The sequence below is a fragment of the Oryctolagus cuniculus genome, chromosome 3 (assembly GCF_964237555.1).
Source record: "Oryctolagus cuniculus chromosome 3, mOryCun1.1, whole genome shotgun sequence".
Classification (NCBI taxonomy): Eukaryota; Metazoa; Chordata; class Mammalia; order Lagomorpha; family Leporidae; genus Oryctolagus; species Oryctolagus cuniculus.
In genome coordinates this window covers 108,671,619-108,687,625 of record NC_091434.1, presented here as the reverse complement: position 1 = coordinate 108,687,625, position 16,007 = coordinate 108,671,619, and the positions used below count along the sequence as shown (strand labels likewise).

At 44.4% G+C, this 16,007-nt stretch overlaps 1 protein-coding gene and 1 long non-coding RNA gene across 5 annotated transcripts in view; one reads left to right on the top strand and one right to left on the bottom strand.

The window, feature by feature from the left end:
- Positions 1 to 8,155, bottom strand: part of LOC127491784 (uncharacterized) — a 47,579-nt gene extending 39,424 nt beyond the window's left edge. For both annotated transcript variants that reach the window (XR_011387310.1, XR_011387311.1), the window contains exon 1: positions 8,045 to 8,155. This is a non-coding gene — a long non-coding RNA (uncharacterized lncRNA). The remainder of the gene's footprint in view (positions 1 to 8,044) is intronic.
- An 80-nt stretch (positions 8,156 to 8,235) lies between these two features.
- The window catches only part of CCNT2 (cyclin T2), a 42,102-nt gene continuing 34,330 nt past the window's right edge, over positions 8,236 to 16,007 (top strand). For all 3 annotated transcript variants that reach the window (XR_007920689.2, XM_002712420.5, XM_008258510.4), the window contains exons 1-2: positions 8,236 to 8,470; positions 9,284 to 9,365. Coding sequence is in view for 2 of the 3 variants with exons in the window: in XM_002712420.5 (XP_002712466.1) it covers positions 8,313 to 8,470; positions 9,284 to 9,365 (240 nt within the window). In the remaining variant the exon portion in view is untranslated. The remainder of the gene's footprint in view (positions 8,471 to 9,283; positions 9,366 to 16,007) is intronic.

Genomic DNA, 16,007 nt, shown 5'->3' with positions numbered 1-16,007 from the left:
GGGAGGTGTCACACCAACACAGGTGAACACCCTCCTCCATCCAGATAACCAGAGAGCTACAAAGCCCCTTAGGGGCCTTACATTAGGTTATTTGCTCCACCATGGAATGCTGAACAGAGCAACCAGGCCTCACCTAGCACACACCTCTTGGTACTCACTGAGAAAGCACAGACATCTCACTAAGCCACAAAGATACAAAACAAAGATAAAAGCAACCAGCTCCCCCTCCCAAAAAAAACTACTGAAATGCTGAAAAAAGGAAAAAACATAAGTAAAAATAAGGAAGACATTATGAGCACCCCCAAAGGAACTCTACAACACTTCAATAGTAGAAGGTAAAGATGAAGAGATTGAGCATATGCCAGAAATGGAATTCGGAAAATTAATCATCAGATTACTTAGAAGCAACCAAAAGAAAATTCATGAACTAAATGAAAATTTTTCCCATGAAATTGAAATATTAAAGAGAAATCAGAATGAAATACTACAAATGAAGAACTATATAAATCAAATACAAAACACAGTGAAAAGTCTTTTTTTAAAAAGATTTATTTATTTATTTGGAAGTCAGAGCTATACAGAGAGAGGCAGAGAGAGAGAGAGAGAGAGGGAGAGAGAGAGAGTTCTTCCCTCCGCTGGTTCATTCCCCAAGATGGCTGCAATGGCCGGAGCTGCACTGATCCAAAGCCAGGAGCCAGGAGCTTCTTCCAGGTCTCCCATGCAGGTGCAGGGGCCCAAGGAATTGAGCCATCTTCTACTGCTTTCCCTGGCCATAGCAGAGAGCTGGTTCAGAATTGGAGCAGCCAGATCTTGAACCGGTGCCCATATGGGATGCCAACGCTTCAGGCCAGGGCGTTAACCCACTGTGCCACAGTGCCAGCCCTTAGTGGAAAGTTTTAACAACAGAGTATGTGAGACAGAAGAAGGAATATCAGAACTAGAAGACAGATTTCTGGAAATTTTACAGTCAGACAAAAAGAAGAAATTAGAAAACTCAAAAACGCTGTTGGAGATCTATAAGATATTATAAAATGGGCTGGTGCCGCGGCTCACTAGGCTAATCCTCCACCTTGCGGCGCCGGCACACCAGGTTCTAGTCCCAGTCGGGGCGCCGGATTCTGTCCCAGTTGCCCCTCTTCCAGGCCAGCTCTCTGCTGGGCCTGGGAGTGCAGTGGAGGATGGCCCAAGTGCTTGGGCCCTGCACCCCATGGGAGACCAGGAGAAGTACCTGGCTCCTGCCATCGGATCAGCACGGTGCGCTGGCCGCAGCGCGCCGGCCGCGGCGGCCATTGGAGGGTGAACCAACGGCAAAGGAAGACCTTTCTCTCTGTCTCTCTCTCTCACTGTCCACTCTGCCTGTCAAAAAATAAAAAAAAAAAAATATTTGAAAGAGTTACAGAGAGAGAGAGGGAGAGACAGAAAGAGATCTTCCATCTGCTGGTTCCCTCGCTAGGTGGCCACAACCAAAGGCAGGATCCAGAAGCTTCTTCCTGGTCTCCCACGTGGGTGGCAGGGACCCTAGCAATTGGGCCATCTTCTTTTGGTGCTCCCAGATCACTGGCAGGGAGCTGGATAGGAAGCAGAGCAGCCAGGACTCAAACTGGTACGCATATGGGATGAGAGAATAACAGGTGGCAACTTTATCTGCTACACCACAATGTAGTGTAATCTTCAGCTGACTCTGAAGATTTTTAATTTTAATAAAGTCCAGCTTAATCTAATTTTTCTTTCATGGACTGTGATTTTGGTGTTGTAGCTAAAACTTCATTGCCAAATGCAGGGTCACCTACAGATTTCTCTTATGTTATCTCCTAGAAGTTCACTTTGAGTTAAATTCTGTGAAAAGTGTAAGGACTGTATCTGGGTAATTTCTTTAAATGGATGTCCAGCTCTAGCACTGTTTTTTATATTTTAAAGATTTAATTATCCATTTACTTTTTAAAGATTTATTTATTTATTTGAAAGTCAGAGTTACATACAGAGAGAAAGAGAGACAAAGAGAAAGAGAGGTCTTCCATCCACTGGTTCACTCCCCAGTTGGCTGCAATAGCAAGAGCTGCGCCGATTTGAAGCCAGGAACCAAGAGCCTCCTCCGGGTCTCCCATGCAGGTGCAGGGGCCCAAGGACTTGGGCCATCTTCTACTGCTTTCCCAGGCTATGCAGAGAGCTGGATAAGAAATGGAGCAGCCGGGACCGAACCGGTGCTCATATGAGATGCTGGCACTGCAGGCAGTGGCTTTACCCGCTATGTCACAGCATCAGCCCCTACTTATCTATTTACTTTAAAGGCAGAAAAAAAGGAGATAGGGTATGGGAGCACAAGGAAAAAGAGGTCTTTTATCTGGTGGTTCACAACCCAAATGTTCCCAATAGCCAGGTCCTGGCCAGGCTGAAGCCAGGAACTCCATCCTGGTCTCCCACATGGGTGACAGGGGTCTAAGTACTTGGGCCATCCTCTGCTCCTCTCCCAGGCACATTAGCAGGAAATGGGATCAAAAGTGGAGCAGCCAGGACTTAAATCAGAACTCTGATATGGGAGACCAGTATCTTAAGTAAAAATTGAACCTGCTGCATCACATGGGTCCCATTTTTGCTTATTATTTTTGGTCTGTCTATTACAGAGTTTTGCTTAGTGGTTACCATGAGATTTACCAAAAGCATCTTGTAATTATAACAAGTTATTTTGAAACCAGTAACTTAGCATTTCTTATACAGAAAAAAGAGAAGACACTAACTGTATTCTTACATTCCATTCCTCCACACATTTTGCATTTTTGATGTCCTATTTTACAACTTTTTATGCTATCTCTTTACAATGTGATTTACTATTATCTTTGTTTTGGATTTTTAATCTTCATACTGAAGATATTAAAGACTTATACAACATGTTTACACTATTAGTTTTCCACCTTCTGGTATCTTCTTCTTTTGTATGAGTATCTGCTTCTTTTGATTTGAAAGACTCCATTTAACATTTCTTCTACACAGGGATGGTGATGATAACTTCTCTCAGATTTTCTTGTATGCAAATATTTTTCCTTTACACCTGAAAGATAGCTTTACTGGCAACAGTATTGTTGAGTAGCAGTTCTTTTTGCTTTCATCAGTACTGTGAAAGTCTCATCCCCCTCCTTCCTGGCCTGTACAATTTCTGCCAAGAAGCCTGCAGTCTGGTGAGTTTGGACACCTATGTGCTATTTTTCTCCGGGGCCTTTAAGAATCCTCTTTATCTTTAAAACTGGATAGTTCGCTTATTTGTCTTGGGGTATATTTATATGAGTTAAGTTTGATGGGTGAACTTTGACCTCCCTGTACTTGGATAGTTGCCCTTTTCTCTAGGTTTGGACATTTTTGTTATCATCTTTTTGAATATGCTTTCTTCCCTTTTGGCTTACTCACATTCCTCTTAAACCCCAATAAGTCAGATATTTTTATGCTGTACCAAAGTTCCTTTAAGCCCTTCATCCCTCCAAATTCTTTTCTCCTTGAAGTTTGCATTGTCAAAAGCCTGTATTTGGCCGGCACCATGGCTCACTAGGCAAATCCTCTGCTTGCGGCGCTTTCACCCCAGATTCTGTCCCGGTTGCCCCTCTTCCAGTCCAGCTCTCTGCTGTGGCCCAGGAGTGCAGTGGAGGATGGCCCAGGTCTTTGGGCCCTGCAGGAAGACCAGGAGAAGCACCTGGCTCCTGGCTTCAGATTGGCACAGCGCGCCGGCTGCAACACGCTGGCCGTAGTGGCCACTTGGGGAGTGAACCAACGGAAAAAGGAAGACCTTTATCTCTATCTCTCTCTCTCACTAACTCTGCCTGTCAAAAAAAAAAAAAAAAGGCCTATATTTGAGCTACTTGTTCTACTTGATCAATTCTGCTACTGATGTCTTCTATCACGCTTTTAATATCACTTAGTGTACTTTTCAGCTCAAGGACTTGTTTACCCTTTGAAAATTTACTAAGAAAAAAAAAGAAAATGTTCTTCAGAATTGCTGTTAAGTTTCTGTGTTAGAGTATTGAATTACTTTGTGTTTTTCTAAGGATCCTTGAGCTTCCTTAAAATAGCTCATTTGAATTTTGCATTGGAGAGTCTACAAATATCAGTCATTATGTGGTTTCTGGCAGCTCATTTTGTTAGTTCCCTAAAAGTTCCTGATGCTTACTGACATGTTACCTGCACAATGAAGGATTAGTTTTTTTTTAATCTTCATAATCTGGCTTTGTGCCTGTGCTTCCAAAAATTCTAAGTAGCCTGCACATTTTTGAGGCTGAGAACACTTGTTTCAACACTAGGTGGCACCCTAAAAATGAGGTTTACTGCAAGTCCACTGTTGATGTTTCAGTGCTAGAGAGCATCTCCTATCGAAGGTTTGTCCCCAATTCACCATTGGTGTGTTGTTCAGAATGAACTGAGGACACGCTTAAAATACTGTAGTCTATTCTTGTGACCCTCTATGAGGGGCTGAGATAGGCTTAGAGGCTTTGTCCAGTTAGTAGCCTATGTTCAGGTACCACTGGAATCTGCTGTCCCTGGACCTCATTGTGAAAGGACAATCCCACCTCTCTGTTCTTCCCTCAAGTGTACAATTACTCTATTCATGTTGTGCTGCCTGGGGTTGGAGGATGAATGGGACAGGAAGTCCCTGCCTACCAATACGGCAATGCTAGATCACACCAGGAGCCCACAGCCTGCTAAACCCAGCCAGCTCAGCACACTGATACAATCAGCTACAGGTGACAATGGCCAGGATTTAAGTTTGATCAACCATGGCCATGGGTCACCACTTGGCACAAGGGTAGGTCCAGAGTTCCCAACCACAGGCACTGGTCTGGAGACTGTGACCATTAAGACCTTCCCAGTTTTAGGTTTTACCAGCTGAGTACTTAATTCCCCAGCAGCTAGCACACTGCTCCTTGCTCTCCACCCAAGGCTGGAGGAGAAGTATTGAAGACACTCCCTTGGTCACCCAGGCAGACATTAAATTGGATCACACTGGGTCCACTGCTGAGGGCCTTGTACAGCCTCACCAGTGAGTACCAGACTCATACCAATCTGTCTTACCAGGGTGTCAGTCTTCACCTAAGGATACCTCAGGAGGGTCTAGTTATTTTACCTGTTGAGTAATAGCCTTTGGACTCTATCTCATGCTAAGCAGGACTTCAACATTTTCCCACCCTATTCCCCAATGACAGGAGTCTTGTTCCATTGTCTGCCCAAGGTTGGGGAAGAGGAGTGGAGACAGGTCCTTGGATACCTGGCTAAGGAGAGTCCAGGTACTGGCCTGTGAGCAGGGCACATGGTGCTCCACACAGCACTGGATTTTACTACAGCAGGCTTAATAGTGGATTTCAAATTTAAGGTCCAGACTTAACTGTCTCCCCCAAACAAAAAGTAAGGTATCTCTCACTATGCTGTGCTTTTTTTTTTTTTTTTAAGATTTATTTTATTTATTTGAAAGACAGAGTTACAGAGAGAGGTAGAGACAGAAAGAAAGGTCTTCCATCCACTGGTTCATTCCCCAGATGGCCGCAATGGCCGGAGCTGCGCCAATCCGAAGCCAGGAACCAGGAGCCAGGAGCTTCTTCTGGGTCTCCCACGTGGGTACAGGAGCCAAAGGACTTGGGCCATCTTCTACTGCTATCCCAGGCCACAGCAGAGAGCTGGATCGCAAGTGGAGCAGCCGGGACTAGAACCGGAGCCCATATGGGTCATCGGCGCTTCAGGCCAGGGCGTTAACATGCTGTGCCACAACACTGGCCCCTATGCTATGCTTTTTTTAAGCTGAGGGAGAGGTGATGTGAGTAACTTTGTCCTACTACCTTTTTTAATGTGTCATTTCTTATTATTACACTAAAACCAGGTTCTATGTCCTCTAACCTGGCTTCTTTAGCTTTTGTGAAGCCAGCTTGGTATGTGAATAGCCATACCAATTGGTATCTCTGAGAGATTTGCTGGAGCGTTTTACGAAGCTGCCCTCTTGCTTCAGCATAATCTGCATACTTTGTATTTCCTTTGCTTATTGTATTAGCTAGGATACCCAGTGAGTACAATGTTGAAAGGAGTGTGAAGAGAAGATAGTCTTGCCTTGTATGTTAGCTTTCCGCCACTATTTGTAACAAAATACCTAAGGCAACTACCTTTATAAAGAACGGAAGTTGGGACTGCCGCTGTGGTGTAGCAGGTAAAGCTGCCACCTGCAGTGCCAGCACCCCATACAGGCACCAGGGTGCCAGTTCAAGTCTCGCCTGCTCCATTTCCCATCCAGCTCTCTGCTACGGCCTGGGAAAGCAGTAGAAGATGGCCTAAGTGCTTGGGCCCCTCTACCCATGTGGGTAACCCAGAAGAAGCTCCAGGCTCCTGGCTCTGAATCAGCTCAGCTCTGGCTGTTGTGGCCATCTGGGGGGTGAACCAGCAAGTAGAAGACCTTTCTCTCAGCCTCTACCTCTCTGTAACTCTGTCTTTCAAATAAGTAAATAAATCTTTAAAAAAAAAAAAAAAAAAGAAAGTTTATTTTGGCTATGGGTTTTGAAGGTTCAGTCCAAGATCAGGAGGGCCTTACTGGTTCAGCCTCTGGTGATGGTGATCTTGCTGGCAGAGTCCCGGGGGGCACACAGCATCATATGGCAAGAAGGAGTGTGTCTATACCTATGTGATCTTTCATAAAGCTGAGATGTAATCGTGGGCGCTCCACCGTAAACCCAATCAATTCATCTCCTAAAGGCCACCTACAAACACCATAACTGAATTAAGCTTCCACTCTCTTAGTTCCATTAAGAGGGAGATCCGGAAGAAGCTCCTGGCTCCTGCCTTCAAACTGGTACAGCTCCAGCCATTGCAGCCATCTTGGGGAGTGAACCAGCAAATGGAAGCTCTCTCTCTCTGCCTCTGCCTGTCTGTAATTCTGCCTTTCAAATAAATAAATCTTACACATAAAAAAAATTAAAGAACCTAATTTCTCTCCATTAAGTATTATGTTAGCTGTATGGTTCATATACATGCTTTTTATTAAGTTGAAGGATTTCTCCTCTATTCCTAGATGCCAGGTTTTTAAATATCATGAATGGGTGTTGAAGATAGACTTTTAAAATGTCGCTTTAAATCAATGTACCCAGGAACGTGTAAGCAACATAAGGTATGAGGCAAAAAATGTGGGCTAAGAAATGAAGTAATTTAGGTCACCTGTTTGGAATAGCTGCTTACTGATTAATATTCTAGTGCAACTGGGGCAGACAGCACTAAGACAAAGCAGTATGCTGAGTCCAAAAGCCCCAACACCACCTGGAAGTGATGTCACTTAGCACAGGTATGTGGGTGCAGGGGTTAAGGCGCAGCTTGGGATGCTGGCATCTGGAGTGCCTGGTTAAAATCCTAGCTACCACCCCTCTGATCCAGCTGTGGCACTCTTATAGGGTCAATAAACGGGCTTACTCAACAGGTTACTGCAGCCTGTTACTCCAGCCAGCACCAAAGATAACATTTGTGCTGGGCTCCTCTTGCGCTATCTGCTTCTCCCCAGCCTCTACTCCCAGAAACCACATTCAGTTTAAAGATACAAGCTCAGTCTAAACTCAGGGCCCAGCTTATAGATTCAGCTCCTCCAGTGACTAACTGCATAGCTTTTGTTAACTAAAAACCAAACCCACAGCCCGCGTGACGTGGGAGTGACAGAAGATGTAGCGGGGGTGGGGAATTGGGGGGGGACACCTTGGCGCGGACAAACCATGAGCGTTGCTTCCTAGGCGCTAGCCCCGTCCCACAGCCGCACGTCGGCTGTGGCAGTCGAGACGGCTGTTGCACGCCGCCTACGGACCAAGGCATAAAAAGAAGATGGAGGGTGCGGCGTCACGCCGCGACAAGCAGAGGTCTCTCGTCTCAAGGCGTCGTCCGACTAGTCACCGGGACTTCAGAGTCCACGCCCAGACTGCAGGGCGCAGCCGCGCACCCGCCTCTCTGCCCACCCGGCCCCGGCCCAGCCTCTTCCCTGCTCTCCGCCCCTTCACCCCAACCCGAAACCCGGCATGCACCGCGCCGACCTTATCCTTCCGACCCCCACCTGCGGCGCCGGCCAATGACAAGCGGCGCGGAGCATTGTGGTCCCGTGCGCGACAGCAAAGTCGGCGGCCCCAAAAAGAAAGCAAAAGACTAGGGCGAGCGGGTAGGGCGGTACCCGCGCACGCGCACGGGCGGCAGCGAGGGTGGAAAAGGGGCGGCGCGCGGCCTACGGCGAGCGAAGTGGGGCGGGGTCGCCCGGCCTTGGCGGGGAGTCCGCGAGCCGGGAAGGGAGGGGGGCGGGCGAGGGAGCGGGCGGAGGAGGAAGTGTCATGGCGTCGGGCCGTGGAGCTTCTTCTCGCTGGTTCTTTACTCGGGAACAGCTGGAGAACACGCCGAGCCGCCGCTGCGGAGTGGAGGCGGATAAAGAGCTCTCGTACCGGCAGCAGGCGGCCAACCTCATCCAGGACATGGGACAGCGTCTCAATGTGTATCCTTTCCAGTTCTTGGCCCTCCGCCGCTCACGCCCTGTTTCCCTCACCCGCTTGCCGGGCCTGGTGTCCCGTGAACATGGCGCCGCGGCCTCGGCCTTCGATGGGTTTCGGTCGCGCCGTAAGGGAAGAAGGGCTTGGGCTCGGGCGGCCGCGAGGGGCCAGAAGAGGGGGAGGACGAGAGTCAAGTTCTGGGAATGCGGGCCGGGAGGCTGCGTTGTGTAATCTCTGGGGCAGCGCGTGGCGGCGGCGGCGGCGGCGGGGAATGGGAGTGCCGCCCAGGCCGGAGGGGGATTTTAAAAGATATTTGCAGAAGACGAGCGACTGCTTCGACTTCTCCCCGTCGGAGAAGGGGTTGTGAGGTCGGGAGGTTACAGTTCCTGGAAGGCTTGGGCGTTCGCTGCGTCTCCCCGCGCTGCGCGCCGGCTTCATGGCGGTCCTCGCGTACCCTGGGAGCGCACTGGAGGTCTTTATGGTCTTGGCGTGGTTTTGTATGGGTGTGTGCGCCCGCGCTTCCACTGTTTGAGTCGAATCAGTCGTAGCCATTGGTAAATACATCCAGGGCTCTGTTTCTAGCCCTCTGAGAGTGGAGTGCTCAACAGTTAGGATTGTTCCTGTTTATTTGGCGTCGAGCTTGTTCTCTCCCTTCTCCCCTCCACCCTGCAAGCATTTTTTCTAGCTTCGGGTTTGGGTTTGGTTTCGAGTAAATGGGAGGCATTGGGAAAGAACCGCAGACCGGGAATTTTCCATCACGGTTGTTTTGGAAATGAGATCTTGTGATTCTCAGATATTTCCTAAATGTTACATTCCAGCTCTCAGCTTACAATAAACACCGCGATTGTTTATATGCACAGGTTTTATATGCACCATTCCTTCACCAAGTTCAGTAGAAATGTAAGTACTGTTTTTTGGTCTGTTTGTACTACCGCTAAATTGTAAAGTAAATCGATTGCGCAGGAAAAAGTCGGTCATTGATTTTACTGTTGGATTTAATGTTCTAAGTTAACGGTAAAGGTGAATCGCGTGATAACGTTTTGCTTCACACGCACTTTTTTGTTCGTGTGTTTTTGAAGTTTATGATAAACTATAAGGGACTGTGTTAGGCTTTGCTTGGCCTTTCAAGGTAAAAGATAAATAAGAAACATTTCTCTGCCCAAAGAACTATTATACTGGTTGTCTTTACTTTTTATAGTGAGTATTTGAATAATTTCGCTAGTAAAATACTGTATAATTTGGGTAAGCCTAGATGTTCTGTGATACATCGTAATTGCGTTGGGCTCAATATTGTTTCACATATTATAAATGGGATTGTTACATTCTTTGGAAATGACACTTTAAGAGAGCTAGCTGTTCAGAAATATTTCTGTTCCCAACAGTAATTTCCTAAGATGTTAAACATTTCTGTTTCTCACATTAGTATTAGTTGTCTCCTTAAATTTTTAATGATTCAAAGGTTAACATTTACTTCAAGTACATTGTGTCAGGAGTATGTTTGTCTGTGTTTGACATATAGCTTACACTCGAATACCAGAGTACTGATACCATACACTACCTCTAAGTCTTGGCAACTAGAATAATGGCGCTTTATCTTAGAAAAGACAGTGGCTTTGATGTCTGTTCTTCACGGAGTAAGATGCATACTCTGTTAAATCGATTTACCAAAAAAAAAAAAAAAAAAGATTGCATGTTTAGAAATGTTTAATCCTGCCTTTATTCTTTTTTACTCCTTTTTGTAACACTTTTTTCTAGAATGTTATCCTGGAAAATGTGTGTAGGAAAATGGACCATGGAAGACTTTTTAAGTTATGGAGGTCATTAGGACCCTGTTTGTTGAAACAAGTCTTAGAAAAGGTCCCTAATAAAATATTGTTATTTAAATGGAAGAGAAACACTATAGGGTTTATTTAGGTTGATTCCTAGTTTACTGTTTGCTGATCAAAAATCCCATTTGGTTTATCAGATTGGCATATAGGTTTGTCTTGAACGTTACATATTTTTGTATACGTTTTGGTCTCTTGCAGTCCCCTGTGCTTCTACTCTTGCTCTATTGACTAAGTGTGATTCTTGATCTGCTTCTGGTTTCCTGGTTATTTCTTTTGCAAGCAGTTAGGCCATTGATGGTGTTGTGGATGAGAAAGGAAGCCATTCATAATAATATTCAGATTAAGGGAGTTAAATTTGTATTTAAATTGTCTCCAAAGGCAATAGTGGACTAGTGAATAATAATATAAATTTTTCCTTAATATCTCAGAATTTTACTTTCCTTAAGTAGCCCTGAATAATGTTGGTAGAAATTACAGGTGTCTCTTTATGTCTGTAGATGTTTTGTTTGCTGAACTGGGTTTATTTCTTCTTGCAGTAAATGCTCTCACCCCAAGTCTTCACTTGTTTGTGGTCTTGTTGGTGTACATTAAAACAAACATCTTGTTGAAAGCCAGAATTTAGAGCTTTAAATTAACTGGTGAAGCCCAGGTCATTTGCTTTCTAGCCTTCTATTTCTAGCTTTCTATTTTGCCTAAATGTCATCATAAAGTAAGAAGCCAGAGAATTAATTTTTGTTGATCATAGTTAACATGATAATTGAGATCTCATGTTAATTTGTTTTGAGAAGCAACATTGTACCTTTGGTGTCTAAGTGTTGTCTTTCTTACCTTCATTACTATTATATCAAAAATGGTTTGAATATTTGTGTTGGTGTACTTATATCAATTGTATGGTCTTATTCTTTTATCTCCTCCCTCCCCTGTTTTTTTTAGGTTGAAGGGGGTAGTCTCAAATTGAATATGAGTCACTTTTAAATTCATATTCTCCCACATTAGGAAATAGCTTTTTTGAAAGTTATAATGGAATGTCATAGTAACTATGAAAAGCATGAGGCTTCACCACAAAGTAAGCTGAATACCATTTGGCAAATAAATTTTATGGAATAGCGAACTTGAATAGTGTTGCTGTATTTTACAAAAAAAAAATTGGTATCAGCATGTGTTGATAACCCAGAAACTGCCTTGTTGTTGTTGAATTCTTTTGTCATTCTCTTGTAGAATTGAGTCCCTATCAGCAGTAAATGATTTTGCTATGTATCTTAGATATATTTATTCTGTTCACTTGGTGCAGTGAAGTTTATGTAATTGGGCTTAGTAATTAAAAGAATTGCCTTGCTGGATCAAGCTCAAAATAAATCTAGTGGTGTATAAGAACTCTGGGGCCAACAGTGCCCCCAAGGAATATCCTAAATGACCACATCTTCTCTTGTGTCGATCTTGACTCAACTTATATTAGAAAATCTGTTTATTATCTTGATGTGAATGGAAGGGGAGAGGGAACAAGAGAGGGGAGGGTTGTGGGTGGGAGGGAAGTTATGGAGGGGAAAAAGCCATTGTAATGCATAAGCGGTACTTTGGAAACTTATATTCATTAAATAAAAGTAAAAAAAAAATCTGTTCATTAATGTGGCTTATCAAGTTTATGATGCATTCATTTCTTATACCAATTCAAAGTCTAATGCATTTTCTTAATATCAGGTAGTAAAGAGCACAACATTTTCTAAATATTTTTGTTGGTCCTACTCTATTGTAGCACCTCTCCAATTTCAGCCTTCTCTTTAATTAGTTCTGTTGCCTCTTTTTTTCTTGAACTCCAGCACTTAGAACTTAATGTTGTGGTGTGCAAAATTTAATTGTATTGTGATTCTTTTTAAGACCCCAAGAGTATTTGAATTAAGTGGGATACTGAGAACTGATAATGACTTCTAAGAATATGCCATCTGTGTCCTGAGATTGATTCTATACATCTGAGTTAGATTTGTCAGCTGCTTCGCACAAGTAAACTTGTATTTGCTTGTGCCAAAATTTGAGTTTCTTTTTCAAAGTTACAGAGAAAGAGGGAGTTACAGAGATCTTCTCTATGCCGGCTTACTCCCCAAATAGCCCTGATGAAGCCAGGAGCTTAAAACTCCATCTGGGTCTCCTGCTGGATGGCAGAGCACCAAGTACTCTAGCCATCTAGCTCTCTTCTGCTGCTTTCCTAGGCACATTAGCAGGGAGCTGAATCGGAAGTAGCGCAGCTAGGACTTGAACTGGTGCTCGTATGGAATGGCTTAACCCGCTGTACTGTGACGCTGGTCCCTGATTACCACTTTTTGCCCACATTCTGTATTTTTCACTTGAATTGACTCTTAGGGCGTCATTTGAAAATTGGAAGATAACTTTTAAAATTTTTTTTTTTTTAATTTGTTGATTTGAGAGAGAGAGGTACAGAGAAAGAGACAGAAAGGTCTTCCTTCTGCTGGTTCACGGATGGTAGGTCTTCATCTTTTGGTTCCCCAAATGGCCACAAAGGCCAGAGGTGGGCCTACCTGAAGCCTGGAGCCAGGAGCTTCTCCTGAGTCTCCCATGCAGGTACAGGGGCTCAAGCACTTGGGCCGTCATCCATTGCTGTCCCAGGCCGTAGCAGAGAGCTGGATGGGAAGTGAAGCAGCCAGGACATGAACCAGCACCATGTTGGGTGGTAGCACCTCAGGCCAAGGCTTAGCCTACTATGCTTTAACACCAGCCTGATAGCTTTTTTTTTTTTTTTTTTAAAGATTTTATTTGGAAGTCAGAATTACACAGAGAGATATTCCTCAAATGGCCACAGTGGCCAAGCCGAAGCCAGGAGCTTCATCTGGGTCTCCCACATGGATGCAAGGGCCCAACTGCTTGGGCCATCTTCCACTGTTTTCCCAGGCACATGAGCAGGACATGGAGCAGCCGGTACTCCAAATGGCACCCATATGGAATGCCAGTGCTGCAGATGGCAGCTTAATCTGCTACAAACAGTGCTGGCCTCTGGAAAGTGACTCTTCTTGTGTTACTTTCTTCTCTTGTATAGAAGTGAATGACTTGGAGGAAAGCCATCCTATTATCTCTATCTAGAGAAGTACTCACAATCCACCCCATTGTTGGGGGGGGGGGTCATTTGTTCTTTGTTTTGTTTTCTTTTTTGGCTTTACTCAGTGTCACACCAGTGACTAGAAGAGTGCCTCACGTGGAGAAGATAGCACATATTTATCAATGGAATAGATCCATTGTTGCTCACAGGTCTGTGGAGTGAATCCTATCTATATGAGTATATTTTCTCCCACATAATGGGGTTTAAAATATTATCTTTTGTTACAAAACATACATGGGCATATGGTAAATAAAAATGGTACAGAAGGGGTTATGGTAAACCTCCCATCCAAGAGTCTTGAGTTCCCACCCTGCCTTATTAACCATTTTTGTGTATCCTGTCAGAAATATTTCTTGCTTGCAAGCATGTATGTATGTATGTATCTGTTTCATCACAGAAAAGTTTATTTTCTTCTCCTTTCACAGTTCTTTCATCCAGTACACAGCAATGTGAGAATATGCAAAATTGCATATATGCTAGCTGGGATTAGTTGTCACTACTTAGGGGATAGGAATTTTTTTAAGATGGCACTGGAAGGGAGAGTATAGACTTTGAGCCTGTGGTTCTCAACTTTTGTTGATTTTTACCCACAAAGGAACATTTGGCAATGTCTGCCAACAGTTTTGATCATCATGATCATCACAACTGGGTGAGAGGGTGCTTCTGGCATCTGATAGACAGAAACATGCTGCTAAGCTTCCTGCAGTGCACAGGACGGGCCCTGAAACACAGGAAGTTGTCTTGTATGAAGTGTTGTTAGTGCTGAGGTTTAGAAAACCCAATGTTAACATAAAGAATTAAGTCTGTGAAGGAGAATGCTCTAGGCAGAGGATTACCAAAGCTTTGCTGTCTCCACTAGATTTTGATGGCTCAGTAAATTTCATCACTTCTAGTAAGAAATCACCTGTTAATCTATAATTCCCCTCAGGTGCCTTCGTATTAACAGAGATTACATTTGTGATTTTTTTTTTTAAAGATTTATTTATTTGAAAGTTAGAGTTACACAGAGAGAGTCTTCCGTCCGATGGTTCACTCCCCAGTTGGCCGCAACAGCCGGAGCTGCACCGATCCGGAGCCAGGAGCTTCTTCTGGGTCTTTCACGTGGGTGCAGGGGCCCAAGGACTTGGGCCATCTTCTGTTGCTTTCCCAGGCCATATAGCAGAGAGCTGGATCGGAAGAGGAGCAGCCGGGACTATAACTGGCTCCCATATGGGATGCTGGCTCTTCAGGCCAGGGTGTTAACTTGCTGCGCCACAGCGCCAGCCCCTGTAATCTCTTTTTTAAATTGAGAACTTTAGGGATGCTCTGGTATTCCTAAAATTAACTTTGTTGTGGCATCTCTGACATTAAAAAGAGGCTTGATAGACCTTTTGGTGCTTAATTTTGTCTTATTTCATTAGCTTTGGTTTATTTAATGATTTCATTCTTATTCATTAGCTTTGGTTTATTTAATGATTCATGGGAAGAATTGGATTTATTTTTAATCATAGGGATTTTTAAAAATACATTTGTAGGCCGGCGCCGTGGCTCAATAGGCTAATCCTCCACCTAGCGGCGCCGGCACACCGGGTTCTAGTCCCGGTTGGGGCGCCGGATTCTGTCCCGGCTGCCCCTCTTCCAGGCCAGCTCTCTGCTATGGCCAGGGAGTGCAGTGGAGGATGGCCCAGGTGCTTGGGCCCTGCACCCCATGGGAGACCAGGAAAAGCACCTGGCTCCTGGCTCCTGCCATCGGATCAGCGCGGTGCGCCGGCTGCAGCGGCGGCCATTGGAGGGTGAACCAACGGCAAAGGAAGACCTTTCTCTCTCTGTCTCTCTCTCTCACTGTCCACTCTGCCTGTCAAAAAATAAAAAAAAATAAAAAAAAAATACATTTGTAAAACTTAGAAAAAGAATTAAAAAATACATTTGTAAAACTTAGGATTTTAAAAATTTTTTTGAAAGGCAGAGAGAGTCTTCCATTCATTGGTTCACTCTCCAAATGCCCACAACAACAAAGTTCAGGCCAGGCTGAAGCCAGGAACTAAGAACTCATCCAGGTCTCCCTTGAGCTGCCATCTGCTGCCTCCCAGTTAGCAGGAAGCTGAATCAAGTGTAGGAGCCAGAACTAAACCAGGTGCTCTGGCAGGGGATACAGGCATCCTAAGTGGTAACTTAGTCAACCACTCTGCCAAATGCTCACCCCTGATAGTTAGGTTTATTTGATAGGTGTTTTTTTAAATATTTATTTGAGGTTGATGTCCTCTCTCTTTTTTTTTTTCCACATAAAAACATGGGAATTACAAAGGTTAAATATAGTTTGTCTGAGGTCACACAGCAACTGTGAACAAAAACAAGAATCACACCCAGATTTAGACTGTGTACAAAGCTAACTGTACCTACCTCGAATATCTTACTGGGACCATCTTCACAGGCCTGAAATTTCTCACTGATAGCAGTATGTGTAAAGCCTTTGTGGTGTGCTTGTGATTGACATCAAAATTATCAAGATAAGTCTTTAAAGGTACATTTTACAGTGCTTTAGATGGAGCTGTGCCTCAGAGCAGGATATTTGTGTGAGTCCTGAGGTTCTTTGCTTTAAGTTTTCCCAAGTGGTACTGATGCTTGCTA